Source organism: Pempheris klunzingeri, chromosome 5, assembly GCF_042242105.1.
Source record: "Pempheris klunzingeri isolate RE-2024b chromosome 5, fPemKlu1.hap1, whole genome shotgun sequence".
Classification (NCBI taxonomy): domain Eukaryota; kingdom Metazoa; phylum Chordata; class Actinopteri; order Acropomatiformes; family Pempheridae; genus Pempheris; species Pempheris klunzingeri.
In genome coordinates, this window is record NC_092016.1 from 1018329 (window position 1) to 1046102 (window position 27774).

A 27774-nucleotide genomic window follows, 5' to 3' on the forward strand; every position below is an offset into this window, starting at 1 on the left:
GAGAACTCTTCTGTGCATCAAACGTGTTTATTCACCAAACAAACGTTTTTGTTTCTTCTGTCATTTCTTTCTTGGTGGTTTCCAGTTTCATGTCTGTTCTGCTCCTCAGTGTCAGCGACAGGACAGAGTTCATGTCAGGAGCTTCGATTACACAACGAGAATTAAAAGGGCGAGACGACAGCCGCGCTGAGAGCAGACAGGAAGTCACTTCTTCCTCTTAACGGGGAGTTTTTCTTGCTCGTGTGGGAATTCTTGAGTCCTTCATTTTGATTTCTTCACTCATTGGGTCTCTTCTAGTTAAAGAGTTTGGTCTTTTATAGAAAGTGTCTTGAGATAATGTTTGTTATGAAGTGATAAATGATCTAAAGTGGGTTTATAACGAGGTGTCCTGTTACATTTAGAGGTCATGGAAGAGTCTTAGAGCGGGAAGTGTAATGTTTGATATGTCGGATTATTTCTACTTACATCTGTGATTCATTAATTAATTAATTAATAGTGAAATAATCATTAATCATCAGCTCAGAAGAAACAAAAGTAAAAAGGTTTTCTCCAAAGACAGAAAACACAAAATCAGGGATAACTGAACCTCTTTAAACAGACAGGAAGTCCGACACTTTGAACGAAGTTAAAACAGGATGCGGTGGCGTCTCCATGGTGACCACAGAGTTTATTCCATCAGTTTATAAAGTTAATACAGTTCAATACTGTCGATCAAATACTGAACAGAATCTCACAGCTTCGTTATCAAAATACTCCATCTGTTAACTAACATCTATGGGTTCTTCACAGAAACACTGTTGTCATAATCACTGGTTATTGATCAGCATCACTGATGGAACCTTTTTCTCACCACAACATCTTGTTTGTCTCTTCGTTTACAAGACAAACCTGAAACTCAACATGTCAGCGTTTAGAGGATGTTTCTACATTTTACTTCTTCATTTCAGGATTAGAATTAAATCTGGGTTAAGGTCAGGTTGTGTGTGTGTGTGTGTGTGTGTGTGTGTGTGTGTGTGTGTGTGTGTCCTCAGGATGGTGGCAGGACCTGAATCCCGTCCATGTCCAGCTCCACTGAGTGAACACTGAAGTCTCCCAGGCCCTAAAAAAAACCAGTTATCACCACGGTAACAGGTTAATGCGAATTATCACCATAGTAACAGATCAACAGCTCCTACACCTGAATTGTACTTAATACAAAAGTGACGTCATGTTTGTCTCTAATGTGATCAGATAACGTATGGATCAGGTTTATGTCTCTCACCATATTAGACTGAGATTATGTGTGTTTTATTGTACTTTTACATAAAGGGTTATTCTGGAGTTTCTACCCATGATCCTCTGTGTCCACATCCTGGTGTGTGAGTGACTGGTAGGTAGTAAAAGTGTTGGAACTGGTCCAGTAGATCACCTCAGCCAGCAGACACCAAACGGGCTGCAATGGCTGCAACGTGATCCTTTGGGACAACTGCACCTGATCACAGTAGGTCCACTAAAAGAGCTTGTTTGATCCACTGACAGGCTCAGAGTGTTATTCTAAGTGTGTGACAGCATCATGGAAAGGATCCCTACAGAGAGAGACCTGGAAGATCCTTTTGGTTTAACCACAAACAGCACACACACCAGACTACATTCACTAAAACAGGGATTTTAGAGAACAGAGTGCCTGGTTACTGCTTCCTCGATCACGTTTGTGTTGTTGTGCGACACAATCTTTGTGTAACACACGATAACACAAACAGACTGACTGATGGAGGCAGCAGCTGATCAGCAGCTGATCAGCTCCTGTGTTCTTCAAGGTAAAATTATTGTTTTTCTCAATGGAGTCTGGTTGCTTTGAAGAGAGCGATATCACTGGACCAATTCTAACTGTTTGTACCAACTAATCATTAGAACCCAAAATCTGTTAAAGCAAAAAATAGCTCCCAGGTTTAAAACAAAATAACCCTTTAATACAGACAACAGTGAAGTAGAGATCCCTCTCACTCTTACCAGTGTGTTGTTGAGAACCTGCAGCACCGCCTGTCGCTGCAGAGGCTCCCGGGTCAGCAGGTAGAGGAAGCCCCCCCCTCCGGCCCCGGCCATGCTCTGACCCAGGACCAGCGGCCTCAGCGCCTCCATCATCACCCTCACGGAGGCCGGCTCACAGCCCGGCGTCATCACCTTCTTCTGCTGCCACGAGCGGTCCAGACACAGACCCAGTCTGGACAGAGACCCTGCAGGGGAGCACAGATCTCTCAGCACCTTTGATTTAAAACTGCATGTTCATGGTCACTGTTGGGGGTTTGGCAAAAGGCATTCTGGGAAATGCAGGATATGACCGAATCAAGTGTGAGGAGATCAAGGCTGAATGTTTCCTTTAATCTGATTGAGGTGTATTAAGCATGTTCTCTTAAATCTGAAGTGTTCAGATTCTTTACTTAAAGGTTAATCCCAATATTTCTAAACCAGGGCCCACCTTTGTGTCTAAATGACAGGTAGATGCAGAGAGTGTTGGAATTGGTCCACCGTAATGTTTTTGTTAAAGAGTAAGATCCTTTTGGTTTAACCACAAACAGCACACACACCAGACTACATTCACTAAAACAGGGATTGTACCTCGTAGAATACGGGACTTTATATGACTTTGGTGTGTTAAAGGGTTAGTTCATATCTGAAGTTTGCATCTGAATTAACCTTTTAAAACACCAAAGTCACACAATAACACAAACACACTGACTGATGGAGGCAGCAGCAGAGCAGCAGCTCCTGTGTCCTGTTCTCTAAAATCCCTGTTTTAGTGAATGTAGTCTGGTGTGTGTGCTGTTTGTGGTTAAACCAAAAGGATCTTCCAGGTCTCTCTCTGTAGGGATCCTTTCCATGATGCTGTCACACACTTAGAATAACACTCTGAGCCTGTCAGTGGATCAAACAAGCTCTTTTAGTGGACCTACTGTGATCAGGTGCAGTTGTCCCAAAGGATCACCATATGTTTGTAGTTCCTCTAGTTAAACCCCACCATGGTGAACGGACTCACCGTCCAAGCACGATCTGGCACATTCCTCTGAGTTGGCCACCAGCTGCTCGGCGTTCTGGACCATCGAGGGCAGACGGCTGTACCAGTTACGAACCACATCCTGCAGACAAAACCAGAAATGGGTCCAACGTGAAACCGCAGCATCGAGCGCTCATATAGAAACAGAACTTTGCTGTTCAGTGCCGAGGACAAATAATCTGAACATATAATGTCTTTTGACTGGAACATAGTTTTCCTATAGTTGATGAGTTTACATGAAAACTTTTATTGGTTAATGGTAAAATAAAAAAGTCAGACAGACAGGCAGGCAGACAGGCAGACAGACCTGCAGCAGGTTGCGAGCCAGGCGAGTCTTGCCGGTGTACACCAGCAGGAGATGCTGCTCCAGAGAAGCCATGAAGTCCTCTGACAGTCTGAGGCTCTCCACCTCCACCTGCAGGGGCAGACACGCTCTGGAGCGACCCACCTTGACTCCGCCCACCAGGCCTCCGACCTGATCCTGCCAGCCTCCACCTGCAGGAGGAGAAGGAGGAAGAGAAGAACAGGTTCAGTCCAATCCAATCAATCCTACTTTTCTGATACTTTTTGACTCCAAACAGAAAGAAACATAAAAAGGAGAACTCCCTGCACACACACCAGACTCCATTCACTAAAACAGGGATTTTAGCTCACAGAACACAGGAGCTGCTGCTCTGCTGCTGCCTCCATCAGGTAGTTTGTTTGTGTTATTGTGTGACTTTGGTGTTTTAAAGGGCTCCATCAGATCCAATACAATATTTCTGTGACACACAATAACACAAACAAACTGACTGAGACAGCAGTAGACCAGAAAACTGTAAGGTTAAAATGTCTGTTTTTGTCAATGGAGTCTGGTGGCTTTGAAGAAACTATGAGTGAAAATGACAACAACTCCACAGAGCAGACGTACCTGTGGTGAGAAGCTGCTCCAGGTGGAGCACAGCGTGGATGAGGGAGTCAGTGTCATAGGTTCGACCAGTACACCTGTAGACTGCAGCCAACAGCGCCCCCGCCAGGATACTGCTGGTACCTGCAGGATGAGAGCTGTTCAGCCTCTGACCATCGTGACACATGAAGCTTCTCTGGTAGATTTTTGTATTTTTCCCGCAGTATTTCTTCCTGGTGTTGGTTTCTCACCCAGCCCAGATCCGGTGGGCAGCACCGACCAGCTGTGGAGCTCCACCCCTCCCCCCCACTGCTGCATCAGCTGATCCCCCAGAGGATGCTGGGACGAGAGAGACACCAGGCCGCTGCACAGACACACGGCCTTCAGCAGGGCTCCTGTAACACCACACAGTCCTGTCACTGGTCCTGTTCATGGAAATAATAACAATGATGATGATGATAAGCTCCTACCAGGTGCCTGAGGCTGATAGTAGTCCCTCAGGTCATCCAGGTTGTCACACGCCGTCTCCATGGAAACCCCACCGTCCCGCCCTCCGGGGTGGCTGACCAGCAGGAGGCGGGGCTCTCTGATGCGACGGGCTCGGGCACCGATGGGGCGTTTCCCGTCGACCTTCACTGCGACGTTGGTCACGGAGCCGCCGTGCTCGAAGGCGATGGGCGGCGTGTCGCTCCAGCCGCCTGAAACACAGAGACGCTGCTGTTTACTGAGTTTGTAGCAGATGTAGGAAATGTTTAACTGCACATCAGCTGAAAGGCTCCGTCACATTCAAGGACCATAAAATCCACTTTAACCAAAGTAATAAAGAGGATTTACAGCTGAGGAGCTGCTGGAACAGGAAAGGGAAGAGGAAGCAGAGAATTAGAGTTCTTAAATTCTCCTCTTTTCCTCGATATTTTATAGGAAAATGTCAAATATTGAAACTAGGATGCTTGAAAGCTTGAGACTAACAGACAGGTTTTACTGCAGCGACCAGTTTACACAGAAACTGCTGCTTTTCAAATATGATCAGCAGGGTTTGGACCTTCTCGTTCAGGGGTTCTTCTTTCTAAAACATCCTGATTTAACAAAATAAAACTAGAAAAGACGAATAAGAATGAAAGGAAATGACAAACGCACATAGGGAGTCAAAACACTTGGAAGAATAAAACTAAGATAAATAGGAACAGAATGAATAAAAACATCTTTCGTATAAGAATCCTCTTTATATCACATCTGTACAAAGTTAATATGTTAAATAAATCAAATTTAAATGATGACAAAGAGAGAGACAGATATCTGATTAGAGAGGCACATTTATTATTTTATTATGTTATTAAGTAACTAATGGAACGAAGAGACAATATTTGCCTGTAAAATGTTTTGTTTAAAGTAGCATGAAATGGAAAAAAGTACAAAAGAAAGAAGAAGAAGAAGAAAAAGTACAAGAACCTCAAAACTGTACTGCAGTAAAAGTACTTGGTTACTTTCCACCTTCTTGATTGGCCGCAGACTCACCTGCCAGGTCCAGTCTGGCCGGACACTCCACTTCCTGCCACTCCTCAAGGGGCGGGACCTCACCCTGACCAATGGAGATGAACCTCTGCAGTGACATCATAGCTCGTCGTAGGAGCACCTGTCCGGCGCCCTCGTAGTGGCGCGCCGCCCGCACCAGCAGGTCCGGCCTGCAGGGGGCAGAAACAGAGTCAGACAGATCGTTCTCCCTCAGGCGGCTCCAAAATACTGACAGGAAACCAGAGAGTTCACCTGCTCACCTGCTGAGCCAATGAGCTCTCTGCGCAGCCAGGGCGCTGACTCCGCCCCTCAGGTTACCCTCCTCTAACAGGAGGTAGGCGGAGCTCCAGGCCTCGTTAGCGGCCGGCCCGCTCCTCAGACCTCCCCTGCCCCCCGCCATGCACACCAACAGGTCGGCGATACAGGAGAGACAGCGAGCGGCCACGCCCAGCTCCGCCTCTGACTCCGCCCCCTGCTCGCTGCTTCCTGCTGCGACTGAAAAGGACGAGAAACAGGAAGTTAGAAGTTTACATCATTTGGTGTCTAAGGAAAGGAAAGAGACCTGGAAGATCCTTCTGGTTTGCTGTCTGCAAACACACCAGACTCCATTGACAAAAATTGTGTAAATTAGCATCCCAATTTATATCACTATTAAAGTAAATAACAGATGCACTTTGCTAACGATGCTAGCTAGCTAAATAGCTAGCCCCACCCTCTTGTCCAAATATGGTCACCTCTGGCTCCAAAAAACCAAGATGGCGACGGCCAAAATGCCAAAATCAAGGCCTCAAGAATGAACCTTTGATCTTAAATGTAATCTCCACTGATCAATCAGATTAATCTATTAGTTTGTTAGTTCTTCGTCATGATGATGTTGTGACTCACTGCTGTCGAGTGCTTCCAGCAGCGCCCCCTGTTGGCCCCCCAGCACCGCCGCCCTGAAGCAAGGCAGCAGGCAGACGTCTGAGCGACTCCTCAGGGCCTCCGTCACCCTCCTCCTCCCCGCCAGGAACAGCAACTCCTCCCTCCACTGCAGCTCCGCCTCCTGCTGGGTGAGGGACATCACCTCCTTCAGAGAGAGCCTCCACGCCTGCCTCCACCCCCGCAGACAGCCGCCCCCCCCCAGCAGCCAGCCGACTCCCCCCTCCAGACCCACAGCGCCTCCTCTGGGGTGGAGGACCGGGAAGAGGCGAGCCTCCAGGAGGGAGCGCTGCTCCCCTCTGAACCACAAATCCTCTGGTCTGAGAGGAGGAGGAGAGGAGAAGAGGAGGAGAGGAGGAGAGGACAGGAGGGAGGAGAAGAGGAGAGGGGAGGAAGTGAGGAAATGAACCACCAGTAAAAATCACAGTAAGTTCAAAGCTCAGGTTTTTGAGTCTTACTGAATTCCTGTTCTGCTGTAGAAGAGGCTCCATCTCTGATTGAGGAAGGAGGCGCTGTCTTCATCAGAGGAGACCTGAGGAGCAGGAGGAGGAGGAGGAGCAGGAGGAGGAGCAGGAGAAGGAGGAGGAGGAGCAGGAGGAGGAGGAGGAGGAGGACAGATTCACTGTGTCGCAGTTCTCTGGTTTCTTACTTCAGGAGGAGATCATTCAGATTCTGGTGATTTTTACGTGTTAAATTACAAACATTCAATAATTTGTAACTTCTGTTTTTTTTAAATAAAGTTTGCTCAATTAAAGCGTTGGGGGAGAAAAAGCAGTTAAATCAAATAAAAGTTAAATAAATTATATAATAATATAATTAAATACTCATTAAATAACCCAAACATGAATGAAATAAGAGCATCAGAGTTCATTCTTGGCGCTGAACACAGGAGCTTAATGGGAAAATTTTAACTAAAGGTCCACTTACTTGCTTGTTCCAGAGCTTTCAGCAGCAGCTCAGTCTTCCTCATCAGGAGGAGACGGTGAGCGTTCGAGGGTTTCAGTGAAATACATTGTTTTTTTCTCACCTCCAGGTCGTCCTGAGCTCCGATCGCCGTGTAGACGTTCAGCTTCAGCTCCCCGAGCTCGATGCGATGTCCCTGGATGATGATGTCATCAGCCAGCTCCAGCTGCCTGAGACGCTGTGATGTCATCAAGTCAAGACCCGACAGCAAACAACCTGACGGGACCTCCAGAGGACCCTGGCGTGAGAGGTCAGAGGTCACATCACGAACACCTGCCCTTGAATGAATGGAGTTCGGCAGGTGTGTGACCTCCTCACCTGCAGGTGGCAGTGTTGCACCACGGCGCCGGTCGCCACGGCAACATCTCCATCCAGGACGCTGTTGATGACTCGAGCTCCTTCGTCCACGCCGCTCGCTCTCTGAGGGGAAACAGGAAGCCGGGCGGAGTTACTGAGGACCTGATTGGGGACGTTTGAACGCAGACGAAGCGTGCTGCAGGAACAGGAAGTGTCACCTGGATGTGAGACAGAGTGTTTCTGTCCGGCCAATCACAGCTCAGGCGCTCCAGGTGCTGCTTCCCGGACAGAGTCAGGTAGTCATAGCGACCGCCGGGGACGTACGCTGTCAGGACGACAGCAAAGCACAGGTGAGGGTCTCCTACAGGAAGTCTAAGACCTGGGTGCACCTGCAGGATTTATGACATCACAACTGGTCTGGAGCCAATCAGGGTCCAGTATGAGACACGAGTGTGATATGGAAAGGTGAGGGTTCAAAAAGAGACAGACAGGTGTGGACAGACAGACAGACAGGTTTAAAGAGAAAAGACAGGTGTACAGTCAGACAGGTGTGGACAGACAGACAGGTGTGTACAGACAGACAGGTTTAAAGAGAAAAGACAGGTGTACAGTCAGACAGGTGTGGACAGACAGACAGGTGTGTACAGACAGACAGACAGACAGGTTTAAAGAGAGAAAGACAGGTGTACAGTCAGACAGGTGTAGACAGGCAGACAGACGTGTACAGACAGACAGACAGGTGTGGACAGACAGACAGACAGGTGTGTACAGACAGATAGACAGACAGGTGTGTACAGACAGACAGACAGACAGGTTTAAAGAGAAAAGACAGGTGTACAGTCAGACAGGTGTGGACAAACAGACAGACGTGTACAGACAGACAGGTGTGTACAGACAGATAGACAGACAGGTGTGTACAGACAGACAGGTGTACAGACAGATAGGTGTGTACAGACAGATAGACAGACAGGTGTGTACAGACAAACAGACAGGTGTGTACAGACAGACAGGTATGTAGAGACAGACAGACAGACAGACAGACAGACAGGTATGTAGAGACAGACAGGTGTGTACAGACAGACAGGTATGTAGAGACAGACAGACAGACAGGTGTGTACAGACAGACAGACAGGTGTGTACAGACAGACAGACAGGTGTGTACAGACAGACAGACCCACCCAGCCTGAGCTCCGCCCCCCTCAGGATCCTCCACAGCTCCGCCCTGCTGCTCCTCACCGTCGCCCCCTGAGGCCCCACAGAGGAACTGCAGCCTCCTCTGACCTCAGACACAAAGTGCTGCAGAGTCTCAGCTGAACAGAGACACTTCAACACATCCAGGAAGAGAGACACCTGAGGAGGGGGAGGAGGAGGGGAGGAGGAAGAGGAGGGGAGGGGGAGGAGCAGGAGGAGGAGGGAGAGCAGGACAAAGACAAAGGAGACATTGTTATTTCAGATCAGCTGTCCAACAGGACATGACCACCATGTTTCTACATGATCAGACAGACAGACAGACAGACAGACAGGTACCTGGAGGGGCGGGGCTCCAGAGTCCAGGCCCAGGTAGGTGCAGCCGTCCAGAGGAGGAGTGACGTGAGTCTGAAGCAACTTCTCAGAGACACACCTGCTGAAAAAGACCGGGCCAGACACCTGCACTGACAGACAGACAGGTGGAGAGAGAGACAGGCAGGTAGAGACAGACAGGTGGGGAGAGACAGGCAGGTAGAGAGAGAGGCAGGTAGAGACAGATAGATTGGGAGTGAGACAGGTGGAGAGTGAACACTGTATCAGGTGAAGAAGGTGAGACTAGAATATTGATCAAATGAAAACAGAAGAACAACACTGATAGATTACAGTTCTATTATTTGTCCAGGTGGTGTTTTACTGCTCAGGTGAGACAGGTGCACCCACCAGTGGCACGTTCCCATCAGGCATCACGGCCTGCTCGATCTGCTCCCTGCTCCCCCTGTAGATGATGTCCCTGACTCGACCCTGGGGGGCAAAACAAACGCACCCTCAGCCTCAGACTGGTTCTTCATCAGAGAGCGACACCGAGCCTGAAACTCACCTGCTCGTCCGACAGGTAGACGCCGTGATTGGCTGCGTAGGAGACGTCACCTGGCAACGCCAAGACCCGAACACCAGAGAAACCCTCCCAGGACAAAACTAACACACACACACACACACACACACACACACACACACACAGTTGTGAGTACTTTCAATTAAGCTACTTAAAGGGAAACTCCAGTGTTTTTTAACCCGACATGGTGACATCCTGGTGTCTGAATGACACCTGATCACAGTAGGTCCACTAAAAGAGCTTGTTTGATCCACTGACAGGCTCAGAGTGTTATTCTAAGTGTGTGACAGCATCATGGAAAGGATCCCTACAGAGAGAGACCTGGAAGATCCTTTTGGTTTAACCACAAACACACACACACCAGACTACATTCACTAAAACAGGGATTTTACCGTGCAGAGCTGCTGCTCCATCAGTCAGTGTGTTTGTGCAACTTTGGTGTTTTAAAGGGTCATTTCAGATCCAACACAATGTTTGTAACACACAATAACACAAACACACTAACTGATGGAGGCAGCAGCTCTGCACGGTAAAATCCCTGTTTTAGTGAATGTAGTCTGGTGTGTGTGCTGTTTGTGGTTAAACCAAAAGGATCTTCCAGGTCTCTCTCTGTAGGGATCCTTTCCATGATGCTGTCACACACTTAGAATAACACTCTGAGCCTGTCAGTGGATCAAACAAGCTCTTTTAGTGGACCTACTGTGATCAGGTGCAGTTGTCCCAAAGGATCACGTTGCAGCCATTGCAGCCCGTTTGGTGTCTGCTGGCTGAGGTGATCTACTGGACCAGTTCCAACACTTTTACTACCTACCAGTCACTCAGACACCAGGATGTGGACAGAGAGGATCATGGGTAAAAACACCAGGGTCACCCTCTCAGGAACGTCCTCCTCCACTCTCACTAAGTGACGCACTAACCAAAGTCTGGAGGGATGCTGAGGATCATGTCGGTGCTGCAGACCCAAACACCGGGAGGAGAACCGGGACAAATCTGAGTCACCATGAGACAGAAACCAGTTTGTTTAATTCCACATATAATCACACCAAAATGTAACCAGACTGGTGCTATATACCATCGGTACTAAAAGAAACAGCCGTCAGTCTCACGCAGGTTAACCTGAGCCTGAACACACCTGGTTGGTGAGGAGGTCCAGCAGCAGGTCCAGGCAGCAGAGCGGAGCCTCCACCGTCTGACCGGGTCTCTCCTCCGGCAGCCAGCAGAAGGCTCTGCTGCAGGAGCTCCAGGGGAAGTCACGGCCCTGCACCACAAGAACACTGTCAGAGAACACACCAGAACACTGTCAGAGAACACACCAGAACACTGTCAGAGAACACACCAGAACACACCAGAACACTGTCAGAGAACACACCAGGACACACCAGAACACTGTCAGAGAACACACCAGAACACTGTCAGAGAACACACCAGAACACTGTCAGAGAACACACCAGAACACACCAGAACACTGTCAGAGAACACACCAGAACACACCAGAACACTGTCAGAGAACACACCAGAACACACCAGAACACACCAGAACACACCAGAACACTGTCAGAGAACACACCAGAACACTGTCAGAGAACACACCAGAACACACCAGAACACTGTCAGAGAACACACCAGGACACACCAGAACACTGTCAGAGAACACACCAGAACACTGTCAGAGAACACACCAGAACACACCAGAACACTGTCAGAGAACACACCAGAACACTGTCAGAGAACACACCAGAACACACCAGAACACTGTCAGAGAACACACCAGAACACACCAGAACACTGTCAGAGAACACACCAGAACACTGTCAGAGAACACACCAGAACACACCAGAACACTGTCAGAGAACACACCAGAACACACCAGAACACTGTCAGAGAACACACCAGAACACACCAGAACACACCAGAACACTGTCAGAGAACACACCAGAACACACCAGAACACACCAGAACACACCAGAACACTGTCAGAGAACACACCAGAACACACCAGAACACTGTCAGAGAACACACCAGAACACACCAGAACACAGTCAGAGAACACACCAGAACACACCAGAACACACCAGAACACTGTCAGAGAACACACCAGAACACACCAGAACACACCAGAACACACCAGAACACTGTCAGAGAACACACCAGAACACACCAGAACACTGTCAGAGAACACACCAGAACACACCAGAACACTGTCAGAGAACACACCAGAACACACCAGAACACAGTCAGAGAACACACCAGAACACTGTCAGAGAACACACCAGAACACACCAGAACACACCAGAACACTGTCAGAGAACACACCAGAACACACCAGAACACACCAGAACACTGTCAGAGAACACACCAGAACACACCAGAACACTGTCAGAGAACACACCAGAACACACCAGAACACACCAGAACACACAGAGAAACTGGAGGACTCACTGTGTGCAGGATGAGGATGTGAGCTTCATCCAGGACGTCAGCTGTCACCACCTAGAGACAGACAGGTAGAGAGAGAGACAGGTGGAGAGACAGACAGGTAGAGAGACAGACAGGGAGAGACAGAGACAGACAGGTAAAGTAAAATAGTCTCTCATAACAAAGACACCTGACCCTCCCAGGAGCTCCTCAGGGACTCACCGCGTGCCCCGCCCTGCTGCTCAGGTGTTCGGCAGCGACCAGCAGGGCGTTCAGTGTGGCCCCGCCGCTGCCCAGAGGCTCCTGGCGATCCCGCACTGTCAAAACCAACGCACCTGGAGAGAGAGAGCCCCGCTGCTGCCGCAGCTCCAGCTCTGGAACACACACACAGGTAGACAGGTAGACAGATAGACAGGTACACAGATAGACAGGTAGACACAGGTAGACACAGGTAGACATTATGAAACCACCTTCTTTCTTTTTTTGTTTTACATCTTTAGGTGAAATAAACATCACGATTTAAATATAATTGTTATAATAATTTAAATTTATCACCTCTAACATTTTCATTCCCTCTAAAACTGAAGTTTCAGGTAATTTTACTTAAACTTAAATTAATTTAAATATGATTATAAACGTCCTTCCTGTGCAGCAGCGCCGCTCTCAGGCCGATCAGTGTAACTGCACCGAGCGCTCAAAGATCGTCTCCAGCTGAGATGATCGTCACCAGGTGAGATGATCCTCACCTCTCTGGAAGGAGTACACGCTGTCTTTGTGCTGGCAGGTGAGCACCACCACCGTCCACCTGAAGCCCGACATCTTCTGACGGATCACAGCCGATTACAGCGTCCTGGAAAACCCTCCGCAGCTCATCGGGTTAGCTAACGCTGTTAGCCACACTCCGAGGCTAACGAGGAGAGCCACAGCAGACAGCCGGGCGGAGTTAGCAGCAGGAAAGTAAAAACTAATGGACCCTGACGCTTTAAGCTGCGGTGGACGATAAATCAGGAGCTTTTAAAGATGCTGGAAGGGCTAAAGTCTGACATGTTGACTGTTTTCTGACTGTTTCCTCGAGCCGATAGCTTAGATTTGACCGTGCGGGCTTCCGTAGGCTACAAACAGTCACGTCTGATTTTAACCTTTGGACCTCCCTGAGGGGCGGGAAGCTGATGTTGCGGTACTGCGCATGTGCAGCTGATTGAAACAGTTTGTTTTTATTTTCAGGAACTGATTTTACTCATAAATTAATTTTGTTGGTTATATTTCGGTGAAATACAGATTAATTCTCCTCAGAGTTCAAATCAGCTCCGTTTTTATTCTATACAGCTCAAAAATTAACAACAGGAGCCTGTTTGAGACCCAAGTTTATCAATAATTATATTGTATATAATAATATATCCAGTGATGTGTGACACTAAAGAGACAGTCAGGAGACGTTCATGGAAAGAAATAATGAAACTTGTGTGTTCTCAGCATCAATCATTCATTTCTGTGAAGACAACTGAATTAAATTATTTAAAGACATAAACTGAAGATCTGAACTCAGGGATGTAAATGTGGAGATGACGAAGATGACAAACCCCAAAAATACATCAAATGGTCATTTTACTGTTTCTAGAACTGTTTTCTGATGCTTTGGCAACATTATTAGTATTATTAAACCTTTAATACCTTTAATTATTAATTAATTAGAGGAGATAAATGTGGGATAAACTGTTTGCTATAGTGATTTAAACACCGTCTCTCTTTTCTTTAGAGCTTGAAAACAGGAGATAAAAATGGTGGATCCTCCGTGTGGAGACGTTTCTCCTGAACCTGAACACACACACAGCTTTTAGGAGACCAGTGATGCGTTTTCCTTTTTATTTGATAGCAGGAAGTCCTGACGTGTCAGGGAATATATTCTAGATTATTAACATGAGTATTTCATTATATGAGTTGATATGAATTCATTTAATTATATTATTATGTTTGTATGCTGAAGATGCAGGTTTTTATATTTTGAAGCACGACTTTCTGCTGTTTCTCCCCTCGTGATAGTTTTTATGATGGTTTAGATGTTTTGTTTTTTAGTCTCTTGGTGTTTAAGATGCTTGAACACACTGGATGCACTCGCCACCGTCAGCTCACTGCTGTGCAGACGTTACCTCAGCGGTACTTTAGTCGGCCCTGAACCTGAAGGTGAAAAGAACAAAGTCTAAAAACATCAGGAAACTCATCCGATGTGAAAATAATCAGAATTCATCCAAAATGACTCATTTTACACAAACGTACTGCAGTTAGAGTTCAGTCTTCATTTACTTTTATTACACTGAATTATAATAGGAATTAATTATAAGATATGACATGTAGTCTGAGGAGAACTGTGTGTGAGGACAGGGGATTTTTTTCCTCCATTTTTAAAATCATTTATAAATTCACATTTAGCCAAAAAACCTGAAATTATTTTCTGAACCCGCAACAAAAAAAAAAAAGGTTGTAAAGCAACGAGATGCTCTGGATTAAAAACAACACAAACAGTTTAATGAACTATACAAAGTGAATTCATCAGAAAAAATATATACAGATGTACATTAAAATGCCACGAAATTCATTCATCCATCATCATCATCATCATCATCTTCATTCGTCATCCTCCTCGTCCTCAGCAGGCAGCGGTCTGGACCTGCAGGCGGACAAATTACATCAGATTAAAACAAATATGAGCTCAAACTTCTTTTAAAAAGCTTATTTTCCTGATTTTAAAAGATTTCATTCATCCTGGGAAACATTGAGGCTCGACAAGTTTGACGCTGATCAATCGACTGAAAATCAAACCGAACACATGACGTCAGCTGTGGGACCAGCATGTTGTGTTAAGGGGAACTCTGGTGTTTTTAAACACATCGTGGTGTCTAAGAGACTCGTAAGTTAAAGATTACATTTTTTGTTTAATCAGATACAGCATGGATATTCAAACACACCAGACTCCATTGACAAAAGCAGCTATTTTAGCTCACAGAACACAGGAGCTGCTGGTCTACTGCTGCCTCAGTTTGTTCGTGTTATTGTGTGTTACAGCTATTGTGTTGAATCCAAACTAACCTTTTAAAGTTTTAAAATAACACAAAAACACAAACGCCCTCACGGATCGAGGCAGCAAGTCAACCAGAAACCCCAGCGTTCTGCGAGGTAAAATTACTGGTTTTGTCAATGGAGTCTGGCGTACAAACGCATAAATAGGGCCCAGGTAAAAATCGGGTTTGATTTTCAGTAACACAAAACTAACTTTACCACTAACTCAGTCATTCACCTCCTTCGTTCTCAGGTGATGCACAGTTTTGATATTCACTCACTCTACCTGCAGAGAGAGAGAGACTCCACTGGGGGCTGCTGGGAAAGTGTTTTGGGATTTGTGTGAAGCGACCGTAGATCAATAATGAAATCCAATGTTGACTAGAGCCGATAAAAAAACCTGAAGACAAACTGAATCTATTCCACGTCGGACTAAAAGACAATCTATGACTCTTTAGATTTAATAATCATTAGTTTTCAAGCAAAATTAGAAAATTTTCCTGATTTTAGCTTCTCAGATGTGAAGATTTGCAGTAAACTGAGTGTTTTTATATTTTGGATGCTGACTGGATGAAATTTTAACTATTAATCAACATTTTATAGATCAATTAATCAAGAAAACATAATGAAAACAGTAACGGTCTGTTCCATCTCTAGTTTTATTCTCCAGTTGACTCAGCTTCTTCATTTTCCTCTTGAAATTAAATATTAACAAAAAAATAAACAGCTTTTAGTGACACTGACTTGATGTCAGATGTTCACACAAACAGTACTTTAACCAAAAAAAGCTTTTTGTGTGAATAATTACTGCTGTTCTTCTTCTGTTGTTACTGAATATCTCTATAAAGCACTTTGAGCTTCATTTTTTGTACAACAGCAGCTAAATAAAAGATTTTTGTGCCATTTTCTGATGTTTCACAGGCCAAATAATTAACCAGGACAGAAACTATCTGATTAATCACCAACAATAATTAGTCTGCTTGACAATCTGTCCCCTGAAACCCTGAAGCATCTCATTTAATTCTAAATTAAAAGAGATGAAACTCATGCAGCAGGCAGACATACTTCCTGCTGGGCTTGGACATCCCGCTGCCTCCGGCCTCTTCACCATCCTCTACCTCCTGGGGCCTCTGGTTCTCCTTCTCCGGCTTCCTCGGGGGGCCACCGAAGAAGTCTCCGATGCCCTTCTGCCAGGTCGGCGTGGGACGGGGACACACTGGGTTACCGCCGGCATATTTGCCCTTTGCTGTGAAGTTAAAAACAAACGTCAGTATGAACCCCATCATATCACATACTGTGTGTGGGGACAGGTGGGGGCCGCACTGACTGACCAGGTGTGGAGCATTGGCTGCTGGAGGAGGCGGAATTGGCCGAACTGGAGCCCAGAGACTTTCGGGGAGCAGAAGCGGCAACAGCTGCAAAAACAGTCAGAAAAGTGGATGTAAAACAGCCACATGTCATAAACAGTAGTAACATGACAGCTAGTTTCACCCTGTGGGGGGGGAAGAGGGAAAATCTGAGTGATGTTTGGATATGTTACAAAAAGCAAGCAGTGAGTTAATAAACTTTTAAGACAGCATGTTTGAAATAACAGGAAGAGGCAACAGCTTGAAAGTGTGCACCAGACTCTGCATGTCTGCGCTGTTGAAATTAGTGGGCATTTAAAACGCGCCTTTACACGCAATGACACCCGATACGAGTTTTAAAAGTTACATTTTTAATAACTGGAGTGCTGAACCGCTGGTTAATTGTATGCCGAATTCACCAAAAGACACCATGAATTAAGAAAATGTTGTCCTCTGTGTCCTACCACACATGTGCCTTGGTCGATTAACAAGAACAATTAATTATGTCACTTTTTATAAAGGGGTTTGGTGAGACGTCCGCACAAAGCTGCAGTGCGGCGCCCAAAACTGGCGCCAGTTTGCGCAGAGCAAGACACCAACCTTTGGAAAAGACGAAGTAAATGGTCATGCCAGCACATGGATCAGAATACTAAGCAAGAACTAATATTTTTTATGATTATACGGCTTCAATTTGTTGACTAAATCACGTCGGCTGTTCAGGAGGAGCCAAGAACTGAGCCTCCGTGTTGGCGGGAGGCTGTTGTTGGACAGACTTGTCCTGGATTTAACCTGGATTGACATTTGTCTTTCACCCTGACAGGTCAATATGTATTTATTATCACAAAATAAAAATCGTTTATGTCAAAGAATTGCTCTGGGAAAATAATAATGTTATGCTGCGAGCTTTGTTTGGCTCATACGCTCCCGTCCCGCCAGACTGCGTTAAAAAACTGCACCACCCAATCATAAAACACCTATTTTAGGCTTAATTCGCGATAAACGTCTGCGCCGTGTTACTGTACCTTTTCTGTAGGTTCCGGGAACACTGTCGGCTTTAGTCCTCACCATATTGGTCGCGACTTATAGAGTCAAATGATGTTTCAACACCAACTACACGGTCTGAAGTGGTCGAGGTGAAGCGTCCCGCCTTGGTTTAAAAAGCACAGCGGATGGGGCGGGAGATTTCTTCTTCTGTTTCTCTGATTCTGGTAGACTAGACACAGCAGTAGCATGATTGCCGCCATCTTCCGGTGGATTGTTGTAACTACAGCTGCCAACACATTACAATAATTCCATAATACATTTATTAATAATAATAATAATAATAACAATAATAATAATGATATAATAATAATAATAATAATACAGCTTTTTACATTTCTAAGTCTTATAGATTATCAGTTTTCTTCTTGATTTTCATGTTGAGAGTTGGAGGCCGGGAGCCTCTCATTTCACATTATCTGCAGCATTATGATGTCAAATCAAAGCTTTAACGAGGAACAAAAACAACCAGACCATCATATAACATATTCCTTTTTATTAAATTAGTCTAACAAGGAGCTGAAATGTCATAAAACTAAGCAGGCCTTGATTATTTACTAATACTGTATTTGTACTTGTAGTATAATCTTTTTTATATAGTTTGTGCAGTCATAATCCTGCACTATTTTATTATTATTGAGCAGCTTAAATCACGTACAGGTGATATTGACTCAGCTGTTGGAGCTGTCCAAGATATTCCTGAATTAAAGTTAATGCTGTGGCTTAACATTTGCGCTCTTTGTGTATAATATGTAATTCATATTTAATGGTAAAGCAAATATTTATCATCAAATAAAAAAGTAAAAATCGCCATCCTTTTTGTCCCTCCTGGCTTCCGTAGTGGCGGTTTACTGGCTGCAGGCTGAACACAAAACTAAACAGTTTGAACAACTTGTCGGTTATTAATTCATCTTTAACGGTAAGAACGACACGTTTCACACAAAAGCTTTAAACATTTGAGTTTTTGCCGACAACTTATTGTTTGTTCCTTGCTTGTTTAACCCGTTTTCACGTTTGTTCGCCAACTTTTATACCCGCTAATATTGTCTTCTGTTGTAGCTAGCTAGCTTTGTTGACTGTTAGCTAGCTTTAACTAACTTTGTGTGCCGTTTGTTTGGTCACTGCTAAGCTAATTAATACCAAATCAACCTAACATCGGTTCACCAAGTGACACCGCTGGTTTGAAGTGAAACAACCACATGTTTGATAGTTGTTAATATCTTAAAAGTTTGTCCAACTTCACCAAAAGCACCCGAGAGTCAGCTGTTGACTGTTAGCTGTTAGCTAGCTGCAGCTGACCTGTCAGTTAACTCTTCTCTATTATTAGTTAACCTTTAGTTTACCTGTCGGTTATTATCTGTTTAGTCTGTGCGGACAAAACAAACCCAAAGTGACCTTTTGAAACTATCACCTGTTGCTTTCACTGCCCACTTCTGTCAGTCTGTTAGAGAGAAATAGTAGATTCAGACCAGTAAAGACCCAAAGCTGCTGCACAGGAGGCCTGTGATAAACTAATCTCATCAGCTGGATGGAGGAGACACACCTGTGGACCACAAAGTCTCAGGGAGGCCAAACCACAGCATACATCTCTAAAATATCTTAAAACTCGTGTGTTTTGTTTGGCCTAGTCATCCTTATATTTAGATCTCACTAGTCACAACAGGTCCTCTGGTCCTCTGGTCCTCTGGTCCTCTGTCCTCTGGTCCTCTGGTCCTCCAGTTGTATCAGGGTGAAAATATGAGACACCCAAGAGAGAGGTAGAGCGGCAGCAGAGAGTCTCCCACAGTCCAAAGATATGCAGGTTAGGTTAAGTGGTGATTCTAAATCACACACCCGTAGGTGTGAATGTGACGGACGGATAAGATAATGGATGGATGGACCCTTTAGAAAGAGCAGCAGAGGAGGGATCCCTCTCCCAGGACAGACAGACAGACAGACAGACAGACAGGAAATAGATGTGGCACGTACAGAACAGACCAACAAAATGACACTATGAACAAATGACAACGACAGCATTCCTGATAAACCGTATGTGAAGAATGTGGACTCAGGAGGACGTCGAACAGGCCTGATGGAGACCTGGAAGAGAACATATTGTGATCTCTGTCTCTTCCTCCGTTCCTCTGCGTGTTTGTAACGTCAGACTTCTCAAAACAGAAGTTAGAGTCGCTCCTTTGTTCTGCTTTGAAACGTCAGCTCTTTAACCCTCTGAGGATTCGGACGGATGACAAACGATTATTTTGTTGATGTGATGTGTTGATTATTTTTTTACAATGAATCATCCAATCGTTGAGTCTAGAAATGACCAGAGAACTGTGGATTAAGTCCGTCCCAACTTCCCAGAGCTCAAGGTGGAAGTTTCCTGATCGGGAAACATCAGAATAAACTCCAGCAACAGAGAAAAACAGAAAATCTTAAACTTAAACAAGCAAATATGTGTCACTTTGTTTACAGGTGAAAAGACGAGCTGATGAACAGTTTTGCGTGAATCAAACATCTGTGAAATATTACCGCACATTGAATTGGTGTGTTTGTCTGCAGGCGTTGCCATGGAGGAGGTGACCCGCCTCGTGTCGACGGGAGACTGCGTGAAGATCTGGGATGCGGTTTCCATGGCGCCGCTGGAGCAGTTTAACTCCCATAGCACCAGCCACCCTGTTGCACAGGCCTGCTGGAGCTCCAACAGTATCCTGATGATCGATGTGTTCATGTGCTTTTATCAGCTCAGTGATAAAACCATGATGCTAAAATACTGAGAATTAATCAATAGGCTGATTAGTTAGTATGTGAATCATGTGTCCACCATTATTGATAATCTGCTGATTATCTTGATTAATCATATATAACATGTTGGAAAATGCCGTTTACAGTTTTCTTAAAGCACAAAGATTTTTGTTTTGTCTGACCAAGATATTCAGTTTATTATTATTTTTATTTTTACGTAGGAAAAGAAAAACATTTGAAAAGCTGGAACTTGGGAAAGTTTAGCCTGTTAGATTAAAAAGCGCCTCAGAATAATCATTCACTTAATAAATAATAATAATAATAAGCTGCTGATTGTTTTCTTCACATGCTGAAGACGCTGGTGTTCATCCCTGACTCAAAACTGCTTAATCCAGCTGTGAATCCACATAAATTTACCCTGAATCAGTCTAAATATTGTCATTTAATCTTGTCTAACGTAAAAAAGACTTTATTAAGCCGGTGTAAACTAACGTCGGTTGACCAGGACATTTTAGAGTGAAAGATGAACCGGCCTTGACCAGTTCTCTCAGACCAGTACCTGGTCACTGCCAGCAGCAGCGGAGACAAAGTGGTGGTTTCCAGCCTCAAATCCACTCCTGTTCCAGTGGTGGAGCTGGCTGAGGGGGTGAGTGCACGGCTTCGGTTTTCTATTTTCATTGATTTATTTGTTTTTATTGCTGTGTAACGTGTTCTCAGACTGAACACACCCCAAAAGGTTGTGATATCAGAGCTTCAAAGATTTCTAAACCAGTAAATGTAAAGCAGCAGTGAGCTCAAACACCTCGATCGAACTCTAACGATCTAATTCTGACTTAATCGTCCACTTTGGACTAACCACTGAGAGACGAGTCATCTCTCAGCCAACCAATCAGAGGCGGCGAAAAAACTCACATGTCACCTCTGACTCTAAAATCAAGATTTTGAAAACGCTAAACTTCAAAACGGTGGTCCACAAACCAAGCGGTGACGTCACCGTGGCAACATCTTTCTCTCAACATACAGCCTGTGTCCGTCACACAGCAGCGTAGCTCTAAAAAGGTGACGGCGTCCACCTTTACCTGCAGTCGGCGCTCAGACCCTCACTAACAACTGCTCTTCATTATCATCCGCCCAGAAAAAGCAAACCCGTGTGTGTCTGAGTTCGTCGTCCAAGTTTCTGCTCAGCGGAGGTCTGGATCACTGCGTTCACATCTGGGACCTGAAGACCAAGAGACTTCACCGCTCCCTCAAGGTAAAGCAGGAGCAGCACACGTGGGGAAACCACAGTGAACGCTACGAAACCAAGATGTTTTCTGTTGCTCGCCGAGTTGCCGGGACTGTTGAGGATCACCTGTTATGTTGTGAATATGTTCTGGGGAGGAAGCTTGTCTGCAACTGACTCAACACGTGAAATAATACACAAAACACAGATGATAGAAGATTAGAGAGAGACAAAGCTTGTTCATAAGGAACCTGAAGTCAGAGGAAAAGCATTAAACATCTTTTCTAGCCTCCAAACAAACTAAGGGCCTGTTTGAGAAAAGACTCTTCGTAGATCATAGATAATCACAAGACGTGTCTCCACACAGTTACCTGATACATACAGCAACATGTGACCAAGACATCCAGAGGTCGAAGCACACTGAGCTCAATAAGTGATGGTTTCCACTCTGATTTACTGATTTTACATGTATATAATCCAGTGTTTCATCTACAGTCGCTCATGTTAACAAGTCTTAAATCAAATGATAAATGTTTGTTGATGTTGTCATGATGAAAATAAATAGCTGGTAACAGAAACACAGTGACATTGTGATGATAAAGGCTTTCTGTGAAAGTGCTAGAAGTTTACTGTTCGTACAGCTTTTACTGTACGAACCCCGTTTAAAGGTTAGAGGTCTCCCTCTGTGTCCCTCTGTGTCTCAGGACCATAAGGAGGAGGTCACCTGTGTGTCCTTCAACGCCAACGACAGCTACGTCGCCTCCGGGTCCACCAGCGGAGATCTGGTCCTCCACAGTCTGACCACCAACCTGTCCAGCAAGGCCTTCGGACACGGCAGCAACCAGGTGAGACTGTTGGGTAGAGAAAGATTCACTGTCACAACACTGTTTATCCTTCACATTAACGTCTCCACAGACAGAGAACTGAAACTGTTTTACCAGAGCAGATAGTCTGCAGCTTTAAGACGACTTTACTCCAACTGGTACGAGCAGGTTATGTCCAAGTCACCTGTGAAGGTCACCTGTAACCTCACAGGGCTCATCTGCATCTCATTCCAGATGTGTGAGTGTTTCTCCACATCCACGATGAACATCTGGTCGACAAGACATTAGTGTAACTTGAAGAGTTCACACCACATTAAGCCTAAACACTTTGTTCTCAGGACTTGGGGATACTTTAAGGGAAGATTTCTTCATGTAAACACCGGCTGGTGTTTTAGTAACAGAGCGTCTGTCTCCTCTCCAGCCCATCCACGACCTGCGGCTGTCCTCGCTGAAGCGCTCCCTGCTGGGCAGCGTTTCTGACAGCGGCACCGTGGTCCTGTGGGACTCCAACACCCAGAAGGAGCTCCACGTGTTCGACGGCGCCCACAAGGCCCCGGGCTCCGGCCTGGCCTTCTCCCCCGCCAGTGAGCTGCTGGTGGTCAGCGTCGGTCTGGACAAGAAGATCGTCTGCTACGACACGGCCAGCAAGATGTGAGGCTGACGTGGTTTCTTCAGTGTTTCAGACACATTCTACCTTCTTAGTATTCTGTTTTTATTAAGGTGTGTCCGTGTGTGTGTCCGTGTGTGTGTCCGTGTGTGTGTCCGTGTGTGTGTCCGTGTGTGTGTGTGTGTGTGTCCAGTTTGCTGAGGTCCATCCGTGTGGACAGTCCGCTGACCTCGGTGGACTTCACTCTGGACGGCACCGGTCTGGTGGTGGGATCCACTCAGGGGAAGATCTACCAGTACGACCTGAGGAACTCCAGCGCCCCCACCAGGGTCACCGTGGCACATAAAACCTCCGTCACCTGCCTGCGTTTCCAGAGCAACGCCAGCAGACTCAAGGTGCCAACAGATCTTCCAGGTCTCTCTCTGTAGGGATCCTTTCCATGATGCTGTCACACACTTAGAATAACACTCTGAGCCTGTCAGTGGATCAAACAAGCTCTTTTAGTGGACCTACTGTGATCAGGTGCAGTTGTCCCAAAGGATCACGTTGCAGCCGTTGCATTCTGTCTTTCTTTTACTCCAGTCCGGTAAACTGGGCTCCACCAAGATTGCCAGCACAAAGAGATCCTCAACCAAGCTGTCAAACAGCCAGACAGACCCCGCCCCCCTCAGACAGGTGACCAGTGCAGGTCGGTTCCTCCCGTTTGTCCCTGCAAACATGTCACAGTATCTTCGCTAACTCTTGAATTGCATTAGAGCAGAAACAGTTTGATTAGTCGTCAAACCAGATAATAGATTCATTATCAGTTTTTTAAGCAAAAACTGAAAACAAATGGCATTTCTCACTTCTGTGACAGACCAAACAATAAATCCTTAAAATCGAGCTTTAAGAGCAGTGTTGTTGTCCAGCAGGAGGCGCCGGTGCAGAGGTGATGTACCGGGAGGCTGAAGGCCAGCAGGGGACGGAGCAGCTTCCTGTTCTGGAGAAGTTCAGCAGCGTCGGACGAAACAGTCTGGACGTCTTCTCTCCTGCTCGGGAAGGTCAGACCTTCCACACCAGAGCTTGACTTGTTAAAGTGCGTTTTTATAAAGTGGAACCTTTAAAAGTCCTGCAGTTTGTCCAAATTAGTAATCTGAGTAAAGGTCCATAAACCTGCTCAGCTAACAGAACAAGAAGATCCTTATAACTGCAGAACTTGCCTGAATTTTGATCGATTCATTATTTTATGTTGTGTTATTTGTTGTCTGTTGTCTGAAATAGTTTAGAATCTTATCCAGAACACGTCACAGTCATAAGTCTCAGAAACTCAGATTATCGGTGAGCTGATTTCCATTTTACATCTCAGAGTGATGACGTGTTTGAGCTGCATGTATTTAGTGGAAGTACCAAAAGATGTCGGGTCCTTTTGAAGGTTAACACTCAACCACAGCGCCGCCGTCAGCTCTCCGTTCTGTCCTCGTTCTGTGCAGACTCCAGGACTCTGGGGACGACCAGCGACACGCCGTTTGGGAGAACACACGGTACGACAGGAAGTGTCTGACTGAAGTTTTGTCTGATCGATGCTGCCGGTGGCGTGGACTCACTCTGATGCTGTGTTTCCATAGTAACCAGCCTGGAGATGCTGTCCAGAGACGGGGAGGGTCAGCAGGTCGTCGGTCGGGCCAGCCTGGACGTCTTCTCCCCCGTCAGAGAAGGTCAGAACCTCCTTCACTCTGCTCGTGTCAGTCGTTAAAGTGCCTGAAAACATGGCTTCAGATCTTAAAAGGTGGACTTCACGTCAGTGTGTGGCTCTGGGAAGCACTCAAGTTGCATTGTGGGTAATGTAGGCGCAGGCTTTTGTCATGTTAGATGAATGTGTGGGATATTTCTGGTTCTGCTACATCGATTTTGATCCTTTGTTTTTAGTAGTAACATTTTCTAGAGTTTTATGGTTCTTCTGTGCAGTAAAGTGACAAACAGACCAACAGCTTTTCTTCACACAGATTTACTAAAGATGGAGCAGGAACAGAGAGAGGGCGGCCTTTACTCACTGTACTCACTTCAGACTTAAGATGGGACTTGTTGTGTTACAGACCTTCATTCAGGTGGCAGCTCACACCGGAAGACCCCCCTGGGAACCCCCCTGGCCGCCTCTGCAGGGCGATGCTACAGCCCGCTGTCCGCCTTCCAGACCCCTCCGCCAATCAGAGAGGAGGAGCCCGCTCCGGCTGCAGCGGCTGAACCATGTGACTCCAGAAAGGTGCTGACCTCTGACCTCAGTCTGTTTATGAATGAATCTCAAAGTGACCGTTAGCACAGAGTAATGAACGTGTTGATTGACAGTCCGACAAGGCCAGCAGCTCCAGTCAGGAGGGGGACGGTCAGACCACGCCCACATCATCCCAGCAGACCAATCACAGTCAGCCGGCCCCGCCCTTCTTCACGCCAGAACCCAGCCTCAGGAGAGCCAATGGTATTCAGGCTCAGCTGAGCTACGACTCACCTGTCCAACCTCCACCCACCACCACCACCTCAGCAGGTAGGTGGCAGCACTGCCATGTACCGACATCACTGTTCTCAGTGTAACCTGATAAAACAAACTTTACATGGTGGGAGTGTTTCAGAGCTCTGGTATTTTAAAACCTGGGTCCTCTCTGTCCACATCCTGGTGTCTGAGTGAGTGGTAGGTAGTAAAAGTGTTGGAACTGGTCCAGTAGATCACCTACGTGGTCCTTTGGGACAACTGCACCAGATCAACAGTTCAAACCCACCAGACTCCATTGATAAAAACAGTAGTTTAACATGGGAGTTACTGGTTTAGCACTGCCTCAACCGGTTAGTGTGTTTGTGTTAGTGTGTGTTACACAGTTGTTGTGTTGTACCAAAATTAACCCTTTAAAACACCAAAGTCACACAATAACACAAATAAACTAACTGATGGAGGCAGCAGTGGATCAGCAGCTCCTGTGTTCTGCAGTGTAAAATCACTGTTTTTGTGAATGTAGTCTGGTGTGTGTGCAGAGAGCGATATAATAGAGCGATATGGGCCCAGGTTTAAAAATACCAGAATGACCCTTTAACTGTTAGAGCATGTTACTGTCACATAGTCTTCAGGGGCTAAAGACTGAGTGAAACAGCCAAACTGCTGGATAAACAAACGGTACCGTCTGCTGCTCCAGGTCCAGCTCTGTCGGCGGCAGTCTCCTCCTCTCTCTCCCAGAACATCGCAGAGGTGGTTGGACAGGCAGGAGCTGCTCCTCTCACCTCCCTGCAGATCCACTTCATCCAGAACATGATCCATGAAACTCTGGAGGACTTCAGGTCTGCCCCTGACCTTTGACCCCTGCCTTTTTAAACAAACCCCACATGGAGGCATGTAGGAGCCTCACGGTGTCTGTGTTTTTCCTCCCCCCTCCTCAGGGACGCCTGCCACAGAGACATCGTCAACCTGCAGGTGGAGATGGTCCGACAGTTTTACATCCAGCTGGTACGAATCATCACACTCTGTCTCTCACGTCTTCCTCCGGCAGCCTGGTTACAGTCCAGTCCCCTCTCTCCATCTGTTTTTTGTCCTGTTTCTGAATCAGTAAAACTTTATTTAAAAGGGAGACAAAACGTGAGCATTAGCATTAGCTCCAGGAGAATCTGGCTGCTCTCTCCGACCTCCAGTTACAGTAAGACATGAGTTTAGAAACAGACCTGGTCACTAAACTCAAGTGATTTTACACCTTAAAGTCTCTTTCCAGATGTTTTAAGATGTTGTATAAACAGTTCACTGTCTGCAGAATGTCCTCAGATATGACGGCGTGTTCAGTCTGTAATCTTCTCTGAGTTGAGGCGTGTTGATAAACCTGTGACTCCTCTGATCACATGTAAACACACATGTAGTTATTGTGCCGTTTCCTCTGATGTTTCAGAACGAGATCCACGGCCTGATTGAGAAATACTCGGTGAACGAGTCTCTGGTGGAGGAGGTAGAGAGGCTGAGAGAGGAGAACCGCAAGCTGAAGACCAACTACTGACCTGCAGGGAGTTTATCCTCCTTCGGACGGTTTGATGTGCAGGTGAGAGACGGTTACAGGGCGCTGCCCCCCCGCCGCCCCTGAAGGGGACAAACTGTCGTCCATCGCTGCCTCTCTTCAGTCGGACTGTGTGAACAGCAGCGACACAGAAGTGAGATGAAGAGCAAACAGATGGTGTGTGTGTGATCAAACATACAAAGATCTCTTTTGGTGTTTTTATTTTTAAAAAAAAGGGTTAAACTTCGGTCATTTACACTCAGACGGACGTTTTCTTACCTTCTCAGCAGCCGGTCGCTTCACGTGTGTCTGTATCATGTTTTTATTAATGAGAAACTCTTTGTGTAAAGAATAAAACAAGAAATCAGATTGGAAATAAAACAAGACTCCTTTTTGTGTCACTGAAATCTGGATTTAAAATAAAACCTAAATATTCAGGCATCAGCTGAAGAGCTCGAACCCTTTTTCTTATTTCACATCTTGTTCTTTGATTTAACTCAGCTTAACCTCACGTCTTTCTCCTTAAACTGAAGCCTGAGGAGGTCGGCCGTCTGCTTTTCAGCCTGGACCTGATCTGTGAGATCTCTGAGGTCTTTGTTGGTGGTGTTGGACCCTCCAGGGGCTCGGCTGTGAGCGTCACCACCTCCTCGTCTAGTCTAGTTTGAACCTCGAGCTCCGCTGCTCCACCGTTCATCTTCACTCTCTCACAGTGAAGGTGAATTGGCCTAAAACACGTTTGTTAGAATCAAATATTAGACTTTAAAGCAAAATGTCCACGAAACAAAGAGTAAAAGCAGCAAGAATTCAATCCGCAGGCTGCTCGTCAGGCAGTGCGATACCCTGCACATGCGCA

The 27774-nt window shown here is 46.0% G+C and overlaps 4 protein-coding genes across 7 annotated transcripts in view; 1 reads left to right on the forward strand and 3 right to left on the reverse strand.

The window, feature by feature from the left end:
- The window catches only part of LOC139200906 (small ribosomal subunit protein eS17), a 164418-nt gene that overhangs the window by 17967 nt on the left and 118677 nt on the right, over positions 1-27774 (reverse strand). The window lies entirely within an intron of this gene.
- LOC139200899 (L-fucose kinase) lies at positions 9-13259 on the reverse strand. The gene is made up of 23 exons (XM_070830069.1): positions 12852-13259; positions 12328-12479; positions 12130-12180; positions 10823-10948; positions 10608-10680; positions 9676-9773; positions 9519-9599; positions 9138-9257; positions 8789-8960; positions 7829-7935; positions 7632-7733; positions 7378-7551; positions 6809-6882; positions 6315-6670; positions 5690-5924; positions 5433-5599; positions 4388-4615; positions 4169-4312; positions 3942-4061; positions 3339-3526; positions 3014-3113; positions 1990-2213; positions 9-1099 (listed from the first exon to the last, which is right to left on the reverse strand). Exons 1-23 carry the CDS (start codon positions 12922-12924, stop codon positions 1028-1030), a joined length of 3237 nt encoding a protein of 1078 aa, XP_070686170.1. The 5' UTR covers positions 12925-13259; the 3' UTR covers positions 9-1027.
- Positions 14607-17667, reverse strand: pclaf (PCNA clamp associated factor). Its single transcript, XM_070830081.1, has 4 exons — positions 17528-17667; positions 16491-16574; positions 16225-16405; positions 14607-14770 (listed from the first exon to the last, which is right to left on the reverse strand). The coding sequence occupies exons 1-4, from the start codon at positions 17571-17573 to the stop codon at positions 14728-14730; spliced, it is 354 nt and encodes a 117-aa protein (XP_070686182.1). The 5' UTR covers positions 17574-17667; the 3' UTR covers positions 14607-14727.
- nedd1 (NEDD1 gamma-tubulin ring complex targeting factor) lies at positions 18387-27296 on the forward strand. 4 transcript variants are annotated; one of them, XM_070830074.1, is made up of 16 exons: positions 18387-18465; positions 20088-20231; positions 20822-20916; positions 21406-21522; positions 22197-22337; positions 22738-22967; positions 23117-23318; positions 23506-23611; positions 23832-23963; positions 24393-24443; positions 24528-24617; positions 24996-25162; positions 25246-25441; positions 26082-26223; positions 26323-26389; positions 26820-27296. In XM_070830074.1, the coding sequence occupies exons 2-16, from the start codon at positions 20096-20098 to the stop codon at positions 26922-26924; spliced, it is 1977 nt and encodes a 658-aa protein (XP_070686175.1). In that variant the 5' UTR covers positions 18387-18465; positions 20088-20095; the 3' UTR covers positions 26925-27296. The 4 variants fall into 4 exon arrangements, with proteins under 4 accessions (XP_070686175.1, XP_070686177.1, XP_070686178.1 ...); XM_070830076.1 differs by having other exon boundaries at positions 23835-23963; XM_070830075.1 differs by lacking the exon at positions 18387-18465 and having other exon boundaries at positions 20077-20231.